Consider the following 24,078-nt stretch of genomic DNA (forward strand, 5'->3'; position numbering starts at 1 on the left):
TCCACACTAATAGCGTCAATTTGTGGTATCTGTAATTTATCCAGAAATGCATTAGATTGTATATTGTCTTCTTTAAACTCAGTAGTATATAGGGATTTATAGTAGTCTCTAAAAGTGTACATTATATTTTTGTGTTCGATGATTTTATCTCCATTCGTGTTAGTAATTACCGAGATTGCGCTTGCACTTCTTGCTTGTGAATTTGTTGCGCTAAAAGCTTATTAGCTTTCTCCATGTTCATAATAATGATGTCTGGATTTGTAAATTAGTTGTTCGGTTTCTTTAGTTGTCAAGAGGTTTAATTCTGAATGTAGAGCCTGCCTCCTCTTATGTAGAGTCTCGCTTGGTAGTCTGGCATGTTCTTCATCTATTTTAGTAATTTCGCTTTTATCTCTGCTACTTTCTTCGCTTCGGATTTATTTCTGTGGGAAAGATATGAGATAATCTGTCCTCTTAAGAAGGCCTTAAGAGTTTCCCAGAGTGTTCCTGCAGAGATCTCAGGGGATGTATTTGTCTCTAGAAAGAATTCAATTTGTTTGGATATAAATTCAGTACAATTCTCGTCAGCTAATAGAAGCGGATTGAGACGCCATCTGCGGGTGAGTGTATGGGGCTTAGTAATTTCAGCTCCAAGATCATCGGAGCATGGTCTGAAATAACAATAGCATCGTATTTACAAGATTTAATCTTAGGCAAGAAGTTATTATCTATAAAGAAGTAATCAATCCTTGAGTAGCAATGATGTACTGGTGAGTAGAAAGAATATGTTCTTGAATTTGGGTTTAAAACCTCCAGGGATCTGATAAGTTGTGATCAGTTATAAACTTTGTAATTATCTTTGCGGTGTTAGTTGCCGCTCCCCCTGTGGAGGAAGTCTTATCTAAAAGTGGATTTAGAACACAATTAAAGTCCCCAGCCATTATAAGTTTATGAGTGTTCAGATTGGGAATGGATGCAAATAAATTTTGTATAAATTCCTTATCATCAACATTAGGTGCATAAACATTTATCAAAATCATTTTACAGTTAGATAAGTCTCCCATGACCATCACATATCTCCCTTCAGGATCCAATACTACATCTGATGCTACAAATGGTACTGTTCTATGTATGAGAATTCCCACCCCTCTAGTTTTCTTTGTAAAACTAGAATGGAACATTTGGCCAGTCCAGTCTTTTGCAGCCGGAACTGATCCTTACTTAGTAAGTGGGTTTCCTGTAAAAATACTATTTTAGCATTTAGACCTGTTAGGTGAGAAAGTACTTTCTTTCTCTTTAATTCGTGATTCAGGCCTTTAACATTCCAGCTTACGGTTAACTGTCCCATCATGGAGACACTGATTCTGAGTTTTTGGTGTCATATTATAGTCTTAACTGGAAGTGAAATAGTTTAGGTCTTAATTTCCTATTCCCCAAGAGTTGTTGCCATGCAGCTTATTATTACGTTGATAGTTATAATTATAAAGATTGAGATGATAGATTAGATATAGATCAAGCCTGCTCTCTTTCTCTTCCCCTTAACCCCCACCCTCCCTTTTGCCTCCCCAGGTGAGGCTAAAACCCACTTCATGCAGTCCCAGTCCTCTGACATACCCAGAGACAGAGCACGCCCAAAGCACATCAAGCCCCCATGCAGTGGCGCTTTAAGGTTAAAAGATAGAGATATCTGTTACCAATATAGTCTTTAAAAGAGGAAAAAGAAAGAAAAGAATTTTGCACTTAATATATATATATATATATATATACATATACACATATATATATATATATATATACATACATACATACATATAATCTTCATCAATTTTAGTGCATTAAGATGATATCCCCAGATAATAAACCCAGGTGATGGTGTTAAAGATGTGTCCAAAACAAGCATAACAAGTCTTAATGCAGTAATAGCAATAACAGCAAACCAAGGGTATGATATTGAACAGTCTCATTTAGGGTACACATGAAATAATTAGAAAAAAAAAAAAAAGAGGAGGAAAACGTAATTAAGCACAATAAAACACAAACATTTAGCCCTAGTAATACTAAGTAATGATAAGTAATAAGTAAGTAATAATAATATAAGAATATGAGAATATATGCTGATAAAAACCCGTATTTTAAAACAAATAGATCAGACAGTAGATTATTAATCCTAGCTTTATCATTTACCGCCATGACTCACAATTATGTATCAGAATAGTCCCGGATCAGCTTTCTTAACTCATTTTCTGCCTCCTCCTTGCTAGCGAAAACATAGAAATGCCCTGCCATTCCACTTTCAGTTTTGCCGGATACAGGAGGCCGATTTGACATTGGCTTGCCGTAGCGCTGTTTAATATTATAGAAGGCGGCGTTTGATAGCTGTTGCTGGAGAGAAGTCAGGGAAGACGCAATTGGCAATCTTCATATATAATATCTTCCTTTTTTTCCTGAGGAGTTCCATCACCTCTAACTTAAATGATAATCGTTCAAAACGGACTATAAAAGATCTTGGTCGGGTCTGACGGTGTTTGATCAGCGACGCTGTAAGCGCTGCTATCTCAGATTCTGCTTTAAAGTCGCCCGATTATTTTAGAAAAAGTTCAGTTGCGAATTTCACGGGTTTAAACTTTCTCGATTCTCCGCAAGCCTTCAATTCTGACATTATACCTTCTATTCCCATCTTCTAAAGCAGCCAGTCTGTCTCCAAGTTTTTCTCCGAGTTTTTTACATTCCGAACTGACATTTACTGCTCTTTCCTCGGCACTGGCAGCTAGATGTTCGCTATTTCGATCCGATTCGTGAATGTCTCACTAAGATGCTCCAATCGATCAGCAAGCGTGCTCAGTTTAGCCGAGTTTTTCTCAATGCGCTCTTCAATTTTACCCAGCACCTGTCGGTTCAAGCTGTACCTCTTGACGAAGCCTTTCATTTGCCTGTTGGATTTCCTGTCGCAGACATTCATTGGCCTGTTTCATCTCCTGTTTCAGTCTCTCATGTGCCTTTGCCGTTGCTTTCTCATTAGCCTTCTCGCTTTTCTTTATATCTTGCCTGAGGTCAGCGAGCAACACTTTCAGTTCAGATAGCTCAAATGTGCCTTCTTGTACCGTAGATGAAGCAGCAGACTCTGCTGAAGCCGGTGTCCCCGCTGCTCCAGTCCCGCGTGATTGCGTAACTGAAGCCGCGGACCTCCCGGCCTTTTCCAGTTTCAGGTAATCCTCTCCAATCGGCGAGCTATCCACATCTGCACTCACGATCGCACCTTCGCTCCCCTTTTCGCTCTCAGCAGGCGACGATGTAGCGGACCGTGGTCCCGAGGAGTCTGTACTTTCGCCCATCTGATCCAGGTCTGTCTCTGAGAGGCCGTATCTCGAACTAGGGCTTGCTGATCGCAGCTTGGATGTAGCTTTAGTCTTCGATTCTTTTGGACCCATATTTTTTATATATCACTTTGTAGTTTGTTGTGTTAATGTGTAAAGAAAAAGCGTTTGCAGATTTAACCATGCTGGTTGTTTATCTGAGTATGGATGTATTTATCATCCAAGCCATCCCACCTTGCATTTATCCAGGTGGCTGATGAAACTTTTCTTTTTAGCCAGAATCCATTTGGCCTAATATCTAGACAGTCAGCACCCCTTAAGATGCAATCCACGGTCTAATGAATATACTGTGGCAACTGGAGCACGTTCTGCTGAAGCAAATTAATTTAAGTCTTTTTTGTATGTTGGTCTCTTTCCACCAATGTAGACTTACTAATTGCATGTTAATGAAAACTCTTACATTTGTCTGTGTTTTGTTTTCCTTTTCTGTAGCTACTATTTGTTCATTTTAATTATGGTCATAGTCACGATCATTAATCTAAAATCCCAGAGTTTTCTATTCAACAGACAAGTGACTTTATTTTTGCATTTTGATTATGGAAGAAGAAAAACATCAGGTAGCAGCCACAATCAGTACAATAGAAGCCTCCATCTTTGTTCATTTATTGGTTCAATTTAATTATGTTAGGCTGTTTCCTCTTTTAGTATGTGTGAATACAACAAGTACTCATTTCTTCATATCTCTTGACATACTCAACAGTCATGGCTATAGTCTATCCATGCTTCCATTCTCCCACCTAACTTATTCCATTACAGGATCATGAGGAGGTGCGTAAGGATCTAGGCAACATCAAGAAAGAGAAAGAACCAACCCTCAAGAAGTGTTTACACAAGTGCAGAGCCACTCACCCTGGGTCACATCAGAGACACCACCTAGCCTGTTATCCATGTATGTGGGAGGGAAACCAAAAATGTGATCTGAAAGGCACTGGGTACATTTCATAACGTCGTTGACCAAACCTAAGTTACAAGATCATCCTGGAGCAATTTAGAAAGTGTTTTACTAGATCTGAAGAGTTGGAAATGATGGCTAATTTAATATCTGTTTATTTTTGAAATTGGTTTCATTACATATCTTCCCAGCTCAAAAATGAAAACCTAATGCAAAATCATCACTTGGTATATAGCACATCCACAATTCAACATTGGTTATAACACTAGTATAGCAAAGATATTATTTCTCTTACTGATTTCAGCACCTGTAAATAGGGAGGTTTATTTTTTGAGTGCAGTGCAGAAGCTACTGTATATAAGATATATTGTGAAAATCTATATATTTGCCAGAAGCTCATAAATGAATTTGTTCTGCAAATATTTGTCTTCTAATATGTTTATCATGTGTGTAGTTGGGGATGAAATGACTCACAACCATTGCATAGTCTGTACTTGTAGAGGGTTTGGAGAGTAGTTAGAGTGAGAGCAAGAGTTGTGTTTGTGTATATGGCCTAGAATACTTGTCCTATATACTTTCTTGAGTCTTGCTTCTTTGATTTATGTACCTGTTCATAAAACCTTAAGTGCAAATGCATTATTTTTCACAATCTGACAATATGAAGCTTTCACTGTAAGTTGGGAGCATGTGCTGATAGCGTGTTGCCTCACCCAACACAAAACAGACCACTTGGATTGGGACCCTAGTGCAACAGGTGACACCTCAGCAAAAAAGTGTGTGGCTGGAGTGCCAATCCTGCCACCCACCCTCAGTTTTTCCTGTAAATTGGAGGACCTGCTTGCAGGCTGGATGCAAATTAACTTCATACCTAGGATAAAGCAATCTCAGGTTAAGGGTATTGCTCAAATGCCCAATGAAGTAGATGTCACTTCTGGTATTTATGGGATTCTACCTACCAACCTTCCGATTTCCAGTGCAGATCCCTAGCCTCAGAACCACCATTCTCACTGTATTACATATTGCATATCACTATATTACATCACTTTCACTGTAGGATTACCTAAAAAAAATAGCATGACTATACCACCCATAGAAAAAATAATTATTCTGTTAAAACTCTGTATATTTCAGCAACACTGCTACTGATTTTTTTCTTAACAACACAGTTCTCCAATTCTTATCCAGATGCAATCTGCAACTTCCCCCCACCTAATGCAGCAAAAAGTACACACACATTATAACAGAAGGACAAGGTTATGGCCAGAATGCATTCATACTTTTTGTCAACATCATGATACAGTTGTATCTTTTCCAAACATGTATAGAACAACAGGGAGGATTACAACACTAGTTTTTAGAAATCAGTTTGTTGCGCCAGTCCTGAGGCAGTTAATACATATAATGTGATTTCATCCTGAAGATATAATGTGTGGCCATTCATCATTGGGGAGTTCCACATCCTTTCAAAAAGGGGCTTTATTGCTGTAAACTTGTTACCAGCACCTTAAAAATGTATTAAGTTGCATTACAACAAGTGACAACACAGTGTGTTGGATCCAATAAAATGATCAGGTTTGTGTGTGTAGATAGTGCTTTTTACACTGCAATAACTGCCTGGCACTAAGTACAAAGACAACATTTTGCAAAAGATGTTATCTGCAGCCATTTTTTTTTTTTTAGTTTTTGAGGTATTAATGGGTTATTGAAATAATGATAAGTGCACATAAAGATTAAAGATTATTTCCACACTGAAAAGGAAATGACATTAAAGACACATTTTTTGGCCGTATAGACATTATCAGGATACAACTGAAAAGGCAAGAGCAGGTAACATGTATAGGTGGAAGGAGAAAACAAAGCCAGGGCAGATAAAAGGAGAAAAGTGAGAGTAGGTCAGAAGGTGTAGAGAGAAATTAAAAAGTTAGCTGGTCATTAAGACCTGGATAAATATGTGATCACAGGCTAAGAATGAGCTCTTAGCTTCTTCTGGTTTTCTTCGAAGTGTCTTTGAAGCCCTGTGAAAGAACATGTGCAGTGAGATCAGGGTTGCTATGATAAAGAGACGTGAAGTAATCAACGTTAAGCTTTGTAAGGTCTTTGATCTTAATGGCTCTAACATGTTCCATTATATGGTCTGCAAGCTGTCTTCTTATTTCATCTATTTAGGTGTCTGGTCACTTCTTGCAAGAAATGCAGTAAATAAGATTTTTTTGATTAGCGACAGGTTCACTGATTAATAATGAGTTTACCATAGGGACCTGATACAAGGGTTGTGTTGGTGACATATTTTCAAGTGACACAGCAGCTCCTGTTACAGTTCAGATTGTCTGGTGAGGAATCTGACTCTCCTCTTTTTAATCAGCTGCAGATGAGAATTTTGTGTATATGTTGGTTAAAGGAGATCAAGGGAGGGTAAGTAAAACAGACATCTGTGGAAGGATCAGTTTGCAAAATCGGCACACTTTGTTTGATGACCTGTAGTAAAGAGAGATTTTTAAGGTGGAATGGGAGGGCAAGCGGGATGCAGGTTTCATCTTTGGAGATGCTTTTAATGTGGATGTTGCAAGGTCTACTTGTGGCTTAATTGAGGGCCCTGTCCACAATATGAGAAGGTTGTCCTCAACAAATAAACAAACCCTTCATTCTGAGTGCTAATGATAATTGTAACCTATTCTTATTTTACATGTATTTTTCTTCTCATTTGCACTAGCATAAGGGCTATGTTCTTAACGAGAAATAAAAGAAAATGTTCATTGTTAAAGCACACCTAAAAAAAGTACAGTCATCAGAAATGTTCTTAGTATAAGTGTCACAGGAAGGTTGGACTGTACAAGGGGCATAAAGATTATGCCCTCAGTTTTCACTGATTACAACACAGGATCACATAGCACAAGTCTTAATAATGCACATATATGAAATGGTGACCCAACCCTCCTTCTAAAGCTTTATGACCTACCACAATCAATACATGACACAGTCATCCTCTTTAGTTCTGTTCATGTTAATGTTTAACCTACAATGTTCCACATCTTAAAGAAAATTTAATGTGATATCCAGCTGTGAGGTTTAGTCCCAGAATATGCATCCATCCATTATCCAACCCGCTATGTCCTAACTACAGGGTCACGGGGGTCTGCTGGAGCCAATCTCAGCCAACACAGGGCGCAAGGTAGGAAATAAACCTCGGGCAGGGCGACAGCCCATCGCAGCCAGAATATACAGTAAGCCAGGAAGTTTTACTTATCTATAAAGATGCTACCCCTGGCTAAGAAGCCTTACAGTCTTCCCTCCCTCCTCTACCACTTTAATCAGTTTTCAATCATATGCACCACAAAAGACAGTGTATGTGAATCTCGGGACACGTTTTGATGTTTGACTTTTCCTGTTAGCTATAGAAGAGCCAAGATTTGCAGGTGATACAAGGACCATTGAGGCTGATGGTAATTTTTTTTTCCTACAACAATGAAAACTTTCTCTTTTTTTCAGAAATGTAAGTGCATGAAATTGAAAGGGTGATGGTAAATTTCATGTTGTCAACACAATTTGAACCAGAAAGTACTTTTTCACTTCTGTTAGATCTAAGGCAGGTATGGCTTTTATGTTAAGAAGGGGTTTGCTGTTTTCAAAGTGACCCATAAAAACACCTTACAGAGAGCCATTTTCACTTTGACATTAACTAGTCTTGTTCTATTGATCAGTGTGTCAAAAAACCCAAATTAAATCCACTGTGAATTACTGTTGTATAAAAATAAAACATTAAAATTTCCAAGGAGTTGAATACTTTTTACAGACACAGTATTCATATGTCCACAGTGCTGTCAAGTGCTGAATGCCATGAAACACAGCGTAATACTGTCTAGACTTGCATTCCAGGTTCATGGCTTTGCTAAGACAGAAGAGCTGCTGGAACGCCTTTCACACGTTGTCTACAACGATTGTAAAGTGGTGCTCCCAAAATGCAGCTGGAGCTAATCTGTCTTAGTGTGATACTGTTCTTAAAGAAAAGTTCAATATTTTGACTCATCCTGCTTACTATGTCTCAGTAAGTGAGAGACAATTCAATTCATAAGATAGCTTTCTCTGAATACCACTTTTGTGTGTGAGTAAACCATCTCAGTGATGCACTATAATAAATAAAAATATAAATCTCAGCTGAGTGATGAACACCAGTGATGTCTGCCATACTGTGGATATAACTTCAGAAAGTGTATCGGATTTTGAGAGGCTTGTAAAGCTCATTGTTCACACTTAGAGCATCCATCCGCTGTCTGCAAAGCAGACAGAGAAGAAAGGAATAATCAGAGTAAATTGACATGTTTGTGAGGTCAAGCACTTTATTTTACTTTTACTCTCAAACAAAATACATTTATTATGATGTGAAAACATGCAGTATGAAACTGTAAATAATTTTTTCTTTTCATTTTTAGATAAAAGTATTATGTTACTAGTTTTGATAAGAAAAGTATATCTTCCATTTGTCATCAAAGTATGCATTCTGGCCAAATGGAAAAGATGGTTCATTTTCACATTATGAATAACCATTTAGCTTATTAATGCAGCTAAGGCTAAAAAAAATAATGCTGAAAATAAAATGTAAATACTTAAGCAGATATTTTACAATTTGCATCATTACATCTGGTAAAAAAACAAAAAAAACAGAAAAAGTAGATGATGTCAAATATACCATAAAACATAACTCATTTATGTTTACGCTTTATGCCACATTTAAGATTATCTAACTTAATTTAAAATTAAGACTTTAGTTGCTCAAGTTACAGACACTAATTATCAGAAAACTGTGAACTTGTTTTAAAGTATACACATAACTCCTCCTGGTCTTAATTAAAAGAGGCTACACATATAATATCAAACGTAATGGAAACACATAGTATGGCCCCACACCCAGTATTTAACAACCAGTGTGTACCCTATGCCTAAATCTTTGTCCACTGCTATTACAGTAGATCATAATTTGTTGTGAAATAATGATGCATCTCTGTACACATGAAAGTAAATATATTTTCCAATTATATCTCTGTGTCAAGTGTGCAGTGCAAAAATAGTTAAGGTCTGAGTGTTGAGACCTACAGGATACCATATCTAACTTCTGAAGGCAATGATGGAGTACTGTTACCATAGTTTCATACATTTTGAAACTGTTTTGATCAATATGAACAGAACTATATAGCCCAAAGTAATTTTCAACCTTATCTAACAGAAATTAATGGTCAGTGGTTCCATTGGCTTAGTATAAATCTAATTGTATCATTTCTCTCATCAGTAAATATTATAATGTCACTTACAACATAAGTTACTGCTAATGCCGCAGTGTGACCAGACTGCAACTTCTCATTTAGAAATTGTTCATTCCTAATCATTCCTGTTGTGAATAAGTGAATGGAGTTTTTCACTGTTATTAGCATATGTATTTACAAATGTGAAGAAATGGAAATATTGCTATATAATGCAACTTCTGTATATTTTATTTATAGGAAGACACTGGACCAGATGGGAATGCAGTTGTAATTCAGGAGCGGCGACTACATGTTGGTGTTCACAATGGATGGACATTTGTGGCCAAGCCACAGGTGGTGGTAGTTGAGCCAGTAGCAGAGGGGCTTTCCCGTGGAAGGAGTGGCAGTTTTTCCATTAGACGAAACTCAGTTACTCAGAGCAGGTAATCTAGCAGAGCAAACTGTACAAAAGAAAAAAATTACTTTTGTGAGCAATATGTAAATCCAGTTAATGTGTAGTCAGGTGTAACTGTGCTGCTTATTTTTAAGAAAAAAGATAGTAAATTGTTTTCAGGTTTACCAAAAATGTAAAATTAGTCCAAGTAGAACCGAAAGAATAATGATTTGAGATTTCCAATCATATAATTGTTACTAAGTATGAATTCAGATTAGTCTTGGACATTTTTGACTGTTTTCTTGGCTATTATTTTGCAAACTTATGAAATTGAGTTTTTTTTTTTATATCATACATTCTTTAAAAATGTTTTGTTTAATTACTTGTTGAATTACTTGAAATCACTCCTTGGATTATACTGTAGTGAGAAGTTAAGCAAAATAACACCTTTTATTGGCTAACTAAAAAGATTACAATATGCAAGGTTTTGAGGCAACTAATGTCCCTTCTTCAGGCAAGGTGCCTTGCAAGTTGCCTTAGATTTTGCCTGAAGAAGGGACCTAAGTTGCCTCAAAAGCTTGCATATTGTAATCTTTTTACTTAGCCAATAAAAGGTGTAATTGTGCTTGACTTCTCACTACATCCATAATGGCTAACACGTTAATTAAAACACCCTAGTACTTGGGATATACTGAATTTTATTCAGTTTTCTAAATAATAATGTTTAGGGATTTTCTGTATTGATTATTTTCCTTTCTGTTGTCCCTCTGACAATACTAGCTCTTCTGGTCAGCAAACAATGCTACTACTAAGAAGTCAGCTTCACCTTAATGAGATGGTGAAACACCCTGCATTTGTGATTACCTTTCAGCTTGAATATGTCTTCTCAACTGTAACAGGTGGCGACATCAAGGTAAGGTAATGTTTATAGAAATGCAAAAATCATTGTAATATTTGAAAATTGTGGAAATTATTCATTCTGTAATGATAGGAACCATTTAATAGATCATCTATATGTTCTATGTAATTAGTAGCATTTCATCAGCATGCCTCCTATTTCCATATTTTCAACACTAGCATACCTACATGTTTTCAAATTACTGTATTGTATTAGAATTTAGAATTTAAGAGAATAAAACAGTCCCTGCCATTGGAATTTAGGTTTTTAAACCACTCTTTGGGCTGAAATGGTGCATTATACATTGCTGCTACAGTTTGGAAGATGCCCTAAGCTTTACTGTTTCATGCTTTTAAGACTTGTTGTTTACCTCTTTAAGAGTGGTTAGGAAAAAGTTATTAATCATCTAGAGGAAATATGAGGTTTAATTCTAGCTGCAAGGAAGGTAAGGTCAAGGCAGAAAAAATGGTTTCACCTCCTCATTCTCTGTCCCAAAGGTATGGGAAGGGAGCACAGTATCTGTAGGTGGTGATCAGTATTGCTACTAAGACTGTTCTGGCTGCACAAAGTTTTCATTTTATGTTCCCTTATGTGCAGAGTTGTGTACTGCATAATAAAAATATTGAATAATTGTTTATTATTAACATTAAGTCTCTAATGACATTGATAATACTGATATCAGCTACAATACATATTATTTATAGTTACATTTTATTTGAAATTGTTAACAGTTTATAGAAGCTGCTTGTTGTTTTTTCCCCTAAGATGAATAAATACAATCTAATCCTTTTTCATATTTTAAATGTAGTTTAATCCTTTGAATATTTTCAAGATGGACAACTTTTAATTTAGTTCTCCTAGGATAAAACTTAGCTTAAAAAACTTAGACGCGCTATAGCTCGAATGTTATTTATATAGGGAAGAAAGTACAGTGTCAGGTGCTCATTCAGTGTAATAGGAACCATAGCACAGAGAGGTGTGTACACTGCAACAAGTACACGTGTTGTAAATGTAGGAAGGGTGTGTGGGAATTGTTAATATTTGAATGTGATGATTTTATATAGCATGGATTGGAAATCAGCAGTTCTTAGCATTGCACCACGCAAGCTGTCGTATTAACTGCCTACTGTAACTTGCTTTATTTTTTCTTGACTTATAGTCTAGTATAAAAGTGCACTTGTTTTGTTATACTTGTACACCAACATATGTTTCTGTGTTTGAGTGACACGGGCATGCTCAAAAAATAGACGTGTAATGACATGGAAAGTGCACCCAGGCACTTCAGTTCGCAAGCATTGGTACGAGAATACAGTCACAAGTACACTGCAGAGCTACAGCGCATCATTATGTGAAAACAGCAGTGTCAGATTGTGGGGGGGGGGAGGTAGGGAAGGATCTTGAACACGACTGAGAGAATGAAAAGTGAATAAAAAAAAAACCAACCTTTACAAGTATCATAAATTACACTGGCTGTTACACACTGAAATCAAATTTATGTTTTTATTTTAAAATAGTAAGGATAAGAGCAGTTTACTTCTCCAAAATGAATTGTGTGGGATCGAACTCATGACCTTTTGATTATTATTCAGCAGCTGATACCATTACGCTACCATGGCAGTTGTGATAAGTATATGTCAATGTGGCATGCTAAGGCGGCTTTTTTTCTGCAGTTATATTTTTTAATAAAAGCATACTTGTTCTGTTATATTTGTACCTTTTGTGAAAGTGTTTCTTTGATAGTTGGACTTCAGGCTTCATACATTATATAGTTTATGACTACATTTTGTCATTTACTACTACAATATGAAATACGTTTCTGTTTTAAAAATGTGTTTACACGGATTACTGTAGAAACAGAACACACGTGAAATGCATGTATTCCAAATAATGATCTATTATTTCCACTCTAAAACTCCACTTCACTCCCAGATAATCAATCAAGGCATGAGCTGGGAGAAGTTTGTGCATTGTCTAAGTCGGTGGGGGGATGGAATAGCCGGTTACCTGCAACTTTTCTTTATCAGCACATTTAGATTAACAAAAGACGCTGGCAGAGAGGTGAGAACGGTTTTAAGAAGCAATTTAAGGTGGGATGGCTCTGGTAATTCTAGTGTTAAGCAAGGTTCTCTGTTCTCCTGCCATATTTTCAGTTATTCTCTTCCAAAAAAGACATGATAAACGAATCATTGTAAATACAGACCACTCTTTCAAGTCATCATCAGGAAACCGAATGTCAGAAGGGAGCACACATTCCCCTCTATACAATAAGGACAAAGTCTATAATGTCAACAAAAGGCTGAAGTGATTAAATTGTTTCTATTTTTGTGATCAAATGAACATATAACAACAAATAAATCTTAAATAGTAATCACTGGTTACAAAGGAGGATTATAGAATAAGATTAAAGAACCTCCATCAACACTTCACCAACATCCCCTCCTGCTCTGTTTAGAAATAACTAAGCACAATGGATAATGATGCCAATGAGAGAGGTGCAACTCACATGACATGCCCTGAGATGTAGAAATTAAGGGATAAGTGATTTGTGGTGATATTGACCCATCTGCCTTTGGGTTACCTCACTAAAGAATACCATTTAGCAATGTTTGGAATCAGAAAACCCATTAATCCTAGTAGATGGGAGCTGAAGGAGAACAAGATTGAAAAACAGGATTTCCATCATAAGATTTCAAGTGACAGGCTTGAACTATTTTAGCAGATATTGATATAGAGAACAGTCTATTTGTTGGAAACAAGAGGACGTAATCCAGAAAAAATTGAGGTAGAAGAGCAATGTGGATATGTGGAAAAATAGATGGAAGATGAGCTATTATAGACTGAGAAGAAAACTGTCACTCCCAAAACATACAGTATGTGATAAAATTGCCTGGGGTAATTGCAGTACCACAGTGGCAGTGACAGTTTTTCACCAAACCCATGGCATAACGTCTGTGAGGGGTGAGATATAAATGTTAAACAAACGTAACAAACTATCTACAGCATACACTACCATAAAGTCATGAAAAAACGGCAGAGTTTCTGTGGCTACTTGCATTCTCACACTATTGGCCCACCCACCATACATAAACCATTTCAGGGCTATCCACCCAAAAATCCTTCCCAGACCAAACAAATCCTATCCCTGCAAAAATCCTTCTCTAATATTCCAGAGATCTCCTAAAAATCTCTAGCCACTTCCTTCACCCTACTTCCCACACAAACAACAAAAATATAAAATCCTTGGACAAGTAACCTAATTTTATCACCTGGCATTATGAGAGCAATGAGATGCAAAGCACCCCAAACAAAGCCCCCACCCCCACCAACCATTGTAATCAAAAATCTATTTTAACTACAAAATCCCAAAGGTAATAATATGTTGGTACTGAAAATGTAAATTGAAATGTACAAGAAACTACTGTATTAAAAAAAGTGTCAATAGGAGAGTTCATTAGATTAAAACCTCATAGACAAACAGCTATAATAACAGTAGCACAAAAATACACTAAAGTTACAGTCAAAGCCTTACATTATTTTTATAATTCCAAGTAAAAAATTTTAAACTGAGAAAGCAGGATGTAACTTGGAATGTTTTGATTTTGGAGTACAGCATAAAGGAATGAAGGCCAGCATCTTTCACCCTCTACGTGACTGGGTTCACAAATTTTCTTTTCTGAGATATGTCCATGCTTCAGTTGGGAAAGTACTTGATGTTCACTCATTCATGTTTGATATTGGGTGTCTTATGAGCTTCCTTTATCACACGCTCTGTATGCATCTCAAAAATCGGATGATGAGCATACATGTCCTTGATAAGTCTGTTCTGCTTGAACACACTCTGGCTTCTAGATTGGAGAAACTTAAGATAGGCTTTTTCATGGGGTCAAAGGCTTCAGAATGGGTTCAGCTCACTGAGTGTGACATTTCAAGTGATGTACTGTTAATGTATCTTCTTCCAGTGCTTTAAAATAAATAGCAATTGACTCAAATCAATTTTTATTTGTCACATCTAAATTATACATAGTATAATATAGTAGCTGTGAGGAGTGTATTAGGAAACAGAACAGCATAGGCAGAACGGACCACCAGCACTAGGCCATGACTGACAGGAGTCCATGTGAAGTTGGCACAATTGTTTCTTCTAATTCTACTGTGGGGGAAAAAAACAGTTTTGCAGAGATGTTGGGTTTTTTGGCTCTATTGAATTGAGACTGGCATATTTATCACTCTACTCGGGTTAAGATTTCTCACTGGAAAAGACCACAAGATTTTGCCACTATGCCAGTTCTGGTAGCACATCATTTAAAATATGCCTAGCACAATGATAATTGCTTTTGGTCAATTTATGCAGGTACTAGTTGAGAATGGGGTAATTTTCTTTTTAAATGTAGCATAGTTCCTCATCAAAGCTCACTTTACTTTTTTAATGGCCAAAATGAAACAGACTTGTATTCTGCAACCTAACCAATTCCCAAGTCTTCCATGAGTACTTAACAGTGCTCATAAAAATGTGGAACAGATTGACTCGGGATGACAGCCACACCATTGTGTTTTCCTGGAACAGAACTGTTTATTTGTTGTTACAGTAGCTGCACTGTTCCATACTGATCCATCAGTTTAAGAATCCTTGAAAAGACAGCATGTTAGAAACACTCCTCCAGATTTCTAAATATCAAATAACGAACAAGTATTTTGTAAATTGAAATGTCAGTACTTTCATTGGCTGCCTGAGTATGGAATAGCAGTCCTTTCAAGACCTTGAACAATCCTCATTTTATAACTGAGTTTATGTATTCAATAATTTCAAATGCATAATTTTTGCTTCTCCTTTTATCTCAAATTTATCATTTTTAGCAACATGACTATGACTCTCATGAACTGACAATATGGATAGATTAATTTTATGGCAAGGAGGACATTTATCAATGAGAATTTTTACATCATGAGTAACTAATTGCCTTTTAGACAATTAATTTTTCCTTGGTGGGCTGGCGCCCTGCCCGGGGTTTGTTCCTGCCTTGCACCCTGTGCTGGCTGGGATTGGCTCCAGCAGACCCCCGTGAACCTGTGTTCAGATTCAGCAGGTTGGAAAATGGATGGATGGACAATTAATTTTTCATTTTTCAATCTTTGGGTGTTTTGCTTATTAATGTTCTTAATTATTCCTCAGTCCTAATTGCATAACTTAATAACAGGAAATATTTTTATTTTAAACAAATGATAGTTTAGGTAACGTACTTTCCATTCGCTTCAGAGATTGCCACAATTGGATTTTGCTTACCAGCAGATGGTGCTCATAAATTTCTCCAAAAATGATCTGTTTTTTACCGAGTTTATTGGCTCAACAGACCTGAGCAGTTTTTGTGCAGCTGTTCCTATGCTATGAAACAACTTTTATTCTTTAGACCATTACCTCTGTTGCATTCTTCTAGCAGTGCTTTGACATTTTAATGCTTAAAATGTTTGAATCCACAAGGATTCTTGTGCTTGAGTTCATCGTAAAGTAGGGATCTAATTGAACTGGAAGTCAATAATGACCAATGGCAACTAACAGTGTTAATTGGTGGCATGTTACAAGCCACAAAAAAATCTACATTGCTTCCAGTTGATTTTACAGTGGAAAGATCAGAAGATATTTTAGTTTGTGAAATAAAAGTTAGTTATTGAAACATATGCACATTGTATTACACTAGTTACATCATACAAAGTTTCTTATCATCATTGGCTGCTTCCAGTTTCTAGCCGGATACAAGGCAAAATGAACCATACTAAATTATAAGTAAGCATGGTAAGCAAAAACACATGCAATTGTCCTATAGATAGATCATTAATTTCCAGCATTGCGTGTGAGGTTTGCCATTTTAAACTCCTTTCTTTATCAGCTGAGAAGCTGAAGGCAGCTTCCATTGTCATACATTATATAAAAAATATAGCTTCCTGCTGACATCCTGACGTAGGTGCCCTAGGTTACTTGAAAACATTACATAGTAAACTTTGCCAAATGTGCTTAATTACTTTAAGATCTACAATTCAAACTTCACAACTATAAAAATATCATAACAAGACAAAGTAATCGCCGCAACATTGCACTTTAAGAAATCATTGGGAAACATGGGAAATGTTGAATATGCACAGCTGCACTGCCATATATATCTTAGATAGAACATTGTTTGTGATCACTAATATTAGAAAGATGATTAAAATTATTCAAAGCCCATTAAAACTTTTGCTAGTTGATACTGGTTAAAATAGCAGAGTGAAGAGTGAGTGGTAGAGAGTTATCTTTTTAGCTCATTTTGAAGTATTGTGCATGTGTGAACTACAACCAATCAAAACATTGTGTTGGCATTGAAGCATAAAAGTACAGTTTAATTGCTGTTGTCATCTGAGAGGATGACAGGCATGAAAAAAAAATTGTTTTTGGGGCACTAACCCAGATGTCTCCATTTACTTAAAGGAAACACAAATACAAATGCTCAGACACATTAAAACAGATCAAAACTGTTGCCACCAAATTACACGGGCTGACAAAATGTAGGTGTTTCTTTCTAAGTTACAAAGGAGCTCATTCTTTCTGATTGCTTGGTCATGAAATGACACTTCCTTCAAGGTGGTCATGCTTTAATGGTCCAGGGACTGGAAGGGGTGGAGTCAGTTTCCCCCACTGGGTGTTTTCCCTATACTGTGAAGAAAAAGGAAGACTAGACAGTTGCAGTAGCACCCCCTCTCAGTCCGGGGTGGAACTACATACCTGGGAGGGACGTATATGTGTGACACCACCTCATCACATACTGAACCTGAGAATGTGCTCATTGATTAAAGACATGTTTCAGATTAATTTTAAGTGAAGTTGTGTATCCATGTATCCACTGCACATTTAATCAGCTGTAGCAGTGAAGCTGCTGAGACCTTTCCTGGTAGCACTGGGGAAATGACAACAACCCAGCTCTGGATACAAGTAATGTTGGTCGCTAAAGAAAATCACAAACTTTTCATCAATTAGAAAAATGTACTCACTTTCACATAAACTTGTCAGTTATCTACAGTTATGTAAAAACTAGCAAAATACCTGCGCTTCGCAGCGGAGAAGTAGTGTGTTAAAGAAGTTATGAAAAAGAAAAGGAAACATTTTAAAAATAACGTAACATGATTGTCAATGTAATTGTTTTGTCACTGTTATGAGTGTTGCTGTCATCAAGGATTTGATTATCATTATTTCTTTCAATCAGGTTCGTGTCTGGAGGATGTGTTGTGTTCAAGTTACATTCCGTGTTTGTCAACCATTGTAAAGATAACAGGTTTCATTCATCGAAGTGTTCACTACCCAAATCGGTACTCATGAATCTAAGATGTTTAACAGGAATTCCCGGTATTAACACTAGAATTACCAGAGCCTACGAAAAAACTCGTAATTCCGTCCCACCTTAAATCGCTTCTTAAATCCCTTCACACCTCCGCCAGCCCTTTGTCTTCTAAATGTGCTGATAAAGAGAAGCTTGGAGCAGCCGGCTATTCCATCCCCCCACCAATTTAGAACGTGCACAAACTTCTCTCAGCTCATGCCTTGATCGAGTATCTGGGAGTGAAGTGGAGTTTTAGAGTGGAAATAATAGATCGTTGTTTGGAACACACGCATTTCATGTCTGTTCCGTTTCTAAAGTAATCTGTGTCAACACATTGTTAAAACAGAAACGTTTTTTTATATTCTAGTAGTAGATGACAAAATGTAGGCATAAACTATATAGTGTATGAAGCCTGAAGTCCAAATAGCAAAGAAACATTTTCACAAGAATAACACAATTGCGCTTTTATTCAAAAATATAACTGCAGAAACAAAACGCTGCCTTAACATGCGACATTGACAGCAGTTTATTGTAACTGCCTCCGTGGTTCAATAGACTCAGCCCCCGCTTGGGAATCAAGAGGTCACGAGTTCGATCCTGCGCCCCTCCGTTTTGAGAAGTAAACTGCTCTTAGTCTTACTGTTTTAGAATAAAAGCATACATTTGATTTCAGTCTGTAACAGCCAGTGTAATTTATGATACTTGTAAAGGTTAGCTTTTTTTTTTTAATTCACTTTTCATTCTCTCAGTCGCGTTCAGAATCAATCCATACAACCCCATCTGATACGGGTTGTTTTCACTAAAGACGCGCTATAGCTCTGCAGTGTACCACGATGCATACTAACGCCAAACCCCAAACCCCACACTTTTATTCAAGTGCACTTTTTCCATCGCCTTTTCCTGTAAGAAGCAATGTACACACTTCTCTCTATGCTGTGGTTTCTATTACACACCTGAAAGAAAGAGACAATATATGTGAAAATATAATCGCACTAATGCAATATTATTTGAAAACGAACAGCGTCAGATCGGGTGTGAATTTATGCAGGAACTGGAAATTCTCTGATGCGGGACCTTCCCCAAGGGAAGAAAGTACAGTGTCAGGTGCTCATTCAGTGTAATAGAAACCATAGCACAGAGAGGTGTGTACACGGCAACAAGTACACGTGTCGTAAATGTTGGAAGGATGGTCCTTGGGTGTGTGGGAACTGTTAATATTTGAATGTGATGATTTTATATAGCACGGAATGAAAATCTGCACTTTTTAGCATTGCACCATGCAAGCTGTCATATCAATCGTTTACTGTAACTTGCTTTCTTTTTTCTTCGGTTATACAGGTAGTTTTGAATAAAAGTGCACTTGTTTTGTTTGCGAAATGAAGTGTCTGCGTGCACTTTTCGTGGCATTACACGTGTATTTTTTGAGCATGCCCGTTTGAGCAGTATAAAAGTATTGAAAAGTATAACAAAACAACGGGCAGATGGGGAGTGTGTGATGATTGCATATAGCGCCGAACTTACTGCTCTTTACTATTCTCTCCTCTGCATGCCCTGGAGTACAAAAGAAACAGAATACAGACGTGCTATAGCTCTGCGTTGTACCACGATGCATACTAACGCCCCCCCACCCGGTTCTGACACACAGACGCTGGCGAAGCTGCCTTCTTCGTATCTCACCGTCACTTGATTTTCTTTTTATTCAGTTTTATTGAGTGTTCCTGCCAGTCCCGCATGTTGCTGTATGCTGGATATTTTCACATATATTGTCTCTTTCTTTCAGGTGTGTAATAGAAACCACAGCATAGAGAGAAGTGTGTACATTGCTTCTTACAGGAAAAGGCAATGGAAAAGTGCACTTGAATAAAAGTGCACTTTTGTTATACTTTTACACCAATATATGTTCCTGTGTTTGAACGACACGGTCAGATGGGGAGTGTCTGATGATTGCATATAGCGCCGAAGTTACTGCTTTTTACCATTCTTTCCTCTGCATGTCCTGGAGTACAAAAGAAACAGCATACAGCAACATGCGGGGACTGGCAGGAACACTCAATAAAACTGAAAAAAAAAGGAAAAGCAAGTGACGGTGAGATACGAAGAAGGCAGCTTCGCCAACGCTTGTGTGTCAGAACCGGGGGGGCGTTAGTATGCATCGTGGTACACTGCAGAGCTATAGCGCTCTTTAGTGAAAACAGCCTTGTCAGATGGGGTTGTATGGATTGATTCTGAATGCGACTGAAAGAATGAAAAGTGAATTAAAAAAAAAGCTAACCTTTACAAGGATCATAAATTGCACCGGCTGTTACAGACTGAAATCAAATGTATGCTTTTATTCTAAAATAGTAAGACTAAGAGCAGTTAACTTCTCAAAACAGAGGGGCGCAGGATCGAACTCGTGAGCTCTTGATTCCCAAGCGGGGGCTGAGTCTATTGAACCACGGAGGTAGTTACATTAAACTGCTGTCAATGTCGCATGTTAAGGCGGCTTTTTGTTTCTGCAGTTATATTTTTGAATAAAAGCGTAATTGTGTTATTCTTGTGAAAATGTTTCTTTGCTATTTGGACTTCAGGCTTCATACACTATATAGTTTATGCCTACATTTTGTCATCTACTACTAGAATATAAAAAACGTTTCTGTTTTAACAATGTGTTGACACAGATTACTGTAGAAACGGAACAGACATGAAATGCGTGTGTTCCAAACAACGATCTATTATTTCCACTCTAAAACTCCACTTCACTCCCAGATACTCAATCAAGCTGAAGTTCGTGCACGTTCTAAATTGGTGGGGGGATGGAATAGCCGGCTGCTCCAAGCTTCTCTTTATCAGCACATTTAGAAGACAAAGGACGCTGGAGAGGTGTGAAGGGATTTAAGAAGCAGTTTAAGGTGGGACGGAATTACGAGTTTTTTCGTAGGCTCTGGTAATTCTAGTGTTAAGTTGTGGATTTGCCTGCGAATATTTAGTGGCAGCGTGTCTATGAACTTGTGGATTTGCCTGCGAGTATTTAGCGGCAGCATCTCTATTAACTTGTGGATTTTTCTGCGAGTATTTGGCAGCAGCGTCACAAAGTTGTTTACGTCTATCTGCATCAGAAAATGTACCATGATGTCTGACTCGCCTCCTTTTTACTGTTTTCTTACAGCTTGGATTGCTGCTGTCATAATCGGTTTGAGTTTCATGGTTTGTTTCAATTACGATAGTATTTGCAGGACTTGTTATGTTGAAGTGACATTCGGCATCTGTCAAGCGCTGTAAGCATACAACTGGTTTCATTGATAACTTCACATCCAGCTTTTGAGAGTTGAAACATTCATAAACATCAAAGTGTCCATTACTCAAATTATCACCTGTGAATCTAAGATGTTTATGAGGCACTGGCGGTTCTCCAAAGGTGTAAAATATTTGGCCATTTCGGTACACTTGAAAGTGACAACCGAACAATTCAGCGGCAGCCATCAACTCACATGCAGAACCATAGGTGAAGGGCTTAAGCATTTCACTCTTATAGTGCTCCTGTGTAGTATAATTATCTCCTGTACCGTCATCACTCCACACCTTGAACCTGTCCCAGTCATTCAATACATAAGACACAATGTCCCTTCGGATATCAAGAGTGAGCCTGATATGGCCGTGCAATATGTAACACAGAGAATGGAAAAGGCAGGTGGCATCTCCGGGCATGGAAACCACTCAGTAAGTGACAGTTCTTTGATCGATGGTGATCACCTCGATAGACATGTTAATGGGGGTACGGTTGGAATGATAAAGGAAATGGGTACCTGAACAGTAAACTAAGTCTAAAATACCTACACAATAACTATAATCGTAATAAATGAACAATATAACAGTGGAGAAGCCGTGGATTAAATAAAAAGGCTGCAGTTATCAGCGGGGAGACATGAATACCGTGGCGAAGCAAGGAAGGGAATGAAGAGACCGGAGCGACAGACGGCCTTATATGGGCAGGCAGCCAATTACATGGGAGGCGTGGGGATGGGGGATGCAACGCCGCCTCACATGGCGACCGAGCTGCAGGCTATGGACGTATATATGTACATAAGTAGGATTCAGTTATGACTGTTACGTGTAGGATTTCGAAATGAAACCTGCTTAACTTTTGTAAGTAACCTGTAAGAAATGAGCCTGCCAAATTTCAGCCTTCTACCTACATGTGAAGTTGGATAATTAGTGATGAGTGAGTCAGTGAGGGCTTTGCCTTTTATTAGTATAGATGAGTAAGATCTTTTTTTTTTTTTAGTGCTAAATGTCCCCATGTGGGGATATGTGTGAGTTTAAGATAGACAGCCAGCTCATCCAGGATTGTTTTTTGCCTTCCATCTAATGTATCAGCTCCTGCAGTTATGAATTGTGGATTTCTGAGAAATACACATGATTTCTGTGCAAGTGCCATCATATGTAATTACTGTTAAGTATAATTCTGTAAAAATATCTTCTATTAATTATTAACTAATGGTTATACAAAATGACTTTCTATTGGTGGCACCACCTCCTTAAAACATCTTCCTGTACAACTGGTCTGGCCTCATCTTTTTTATCTAATATATACTGTGCTTATATCATCCTTGTAAATATGTGAGAGCTTAATTAATAAATGACTTGATTTGTCCTCTTCCTAAATTCATCTGCAGTTTTTGATATTTGTACTGCTCTCACTACCTACTTTATTTGTTGAGATTACTGTTTGTTGGTGATGTGATTGAACTTGTGACCTTGTCGTAACCTGCACAAATTAGTCTATCTCCTGTATATATGGATTGTGCACTTAAAAGCTTAGGTGCTCACTGGTGTTGGATAAAAAATACAGGCATCCACAAAATTTTGGTTTTGTGCATTTCCCCACAGAGCTCATTAGGTAGTAAGAAGCTAATTTCTCCTAGCAGTTCTTACATTTCTATACTGATTATTGGATGTTAACCTTTCACTAGTGTGACACGTTGAAATATAGTTTCTCTTGGTTATTTACCCTTTTACTTGCCCTCAGGAAATTGTTTTTTGTTTACTTTTTTCCCCTTTGGTCAATTCATGACTGACAAGCTTGCCTATTACTAAGCCTTATTATCTCAGTTTGTCTACTCATGTTGGTCTTAGGATGATTATTGACTTTTTTAGCCTTTAAGTTATTCATTTCTTGTTTTGGGATTATTCTTGACACTAATGCTTCACCCTAACCCTAAATATTTACTTAGCCTCTTTCTTAAATCATAAGATTAATGAAGGTTAATACAACAGAGAAAACTGTAGGTAAAAGCAATTGAGTAAATAAATAATCCCCACAGTGACTTTGGAGTGTGAAAGCAATGGAATTACTGTATATGACATGATGCTTGAAAATTGTTGCATTGCAGATGTGTACCAATACTGTAAGCATTCTGGAAGATTATGAGTGTGCTTTTGAGGCTCAGCTATGTTTGCATTGAAATCCTTAATGACATATTTGTCAACTCCTCATTTACTTTTATTAAATTATCCTTTATATACTTCAATAATATACAAGAACATTTTTATGTCTTGCACTTCTTAGAAGTACGTGTACCCAGACTTTGAGGTACATTCACCATACATGCTATGTGTGTTGAAGCACTTTTTAAAAATAATGTGCTTAAAGAAAAAGATATTAAGAATTTAAAGAATTAAATTTTAGAATAACGGAAAAAACTGGCTTGACAGCCTTTTGTTTGTAGTTAGCATGTTTTTCTCATGCTTGTGTGGTTTATTCTCTGCTGGGAAAAGAATCTTAGATGCTTGACTTCTTAGATACTTGAGACCTTCATTTGGACGTCATCATTTGCACATCTCTTTTATAATTTAACTACTCTCCTACTGTTTACTGTGTTTTTTTTAAACTTTTGTTATTTATCTCATTTGTATTGAATGGTGTTTTACAGTTTAAGCTGCTCCAAAGCTTACCATGTTAAGTTCTAGTACATTAAGTACTGG

The 24,078-nt window shown here is 37.2% G+C and overlaps 1 protein-coding gene across 2 annotated transcripts in view; it reads left to right on the forward strand.

Annotated features, from left to right (window-relative positions):
• nphp4 (nephronophthisis 4) overlaps nucleotides 1-24,078 on the forward strand; it is a 720,990-nt gene that overhangs the window by 373,644 nt on the left and 323,268 nt on the right. For both annotated transcript variants that reach the window (XM_039755993.1, XM_039755992.1), the window contains exons 8-9: nucleotides 9,738-9,922; nucleotides 10,654-10,786. In XM_039755993.1, the coding sequence (XP_039611927.1) occupies nucleotides 9,738-9,922; nucleotides 10,654-10,786 (318 nt within the window). The remainder of the gene's footprint in view (nucleotides 1-9,737; nucleotides 9,923-10,653; nucleotides 10,787-24,078) is intronic.

The sequence above is a fragment of the Polypterus senegalus genome, chromosome 6 (assembly GCF_016835505.1).
Source record: "Polypterus senegalus isolate Bchr_013 chromosome 6, ASM1683550v1, whole genome shotgun sequence".
Lineage (NCBI taxonomy): Eukaryota > Metazoa > Chordata > Cladistia > Polypteriformes > Polypteridae > Polypterus > Polypterus senegalus.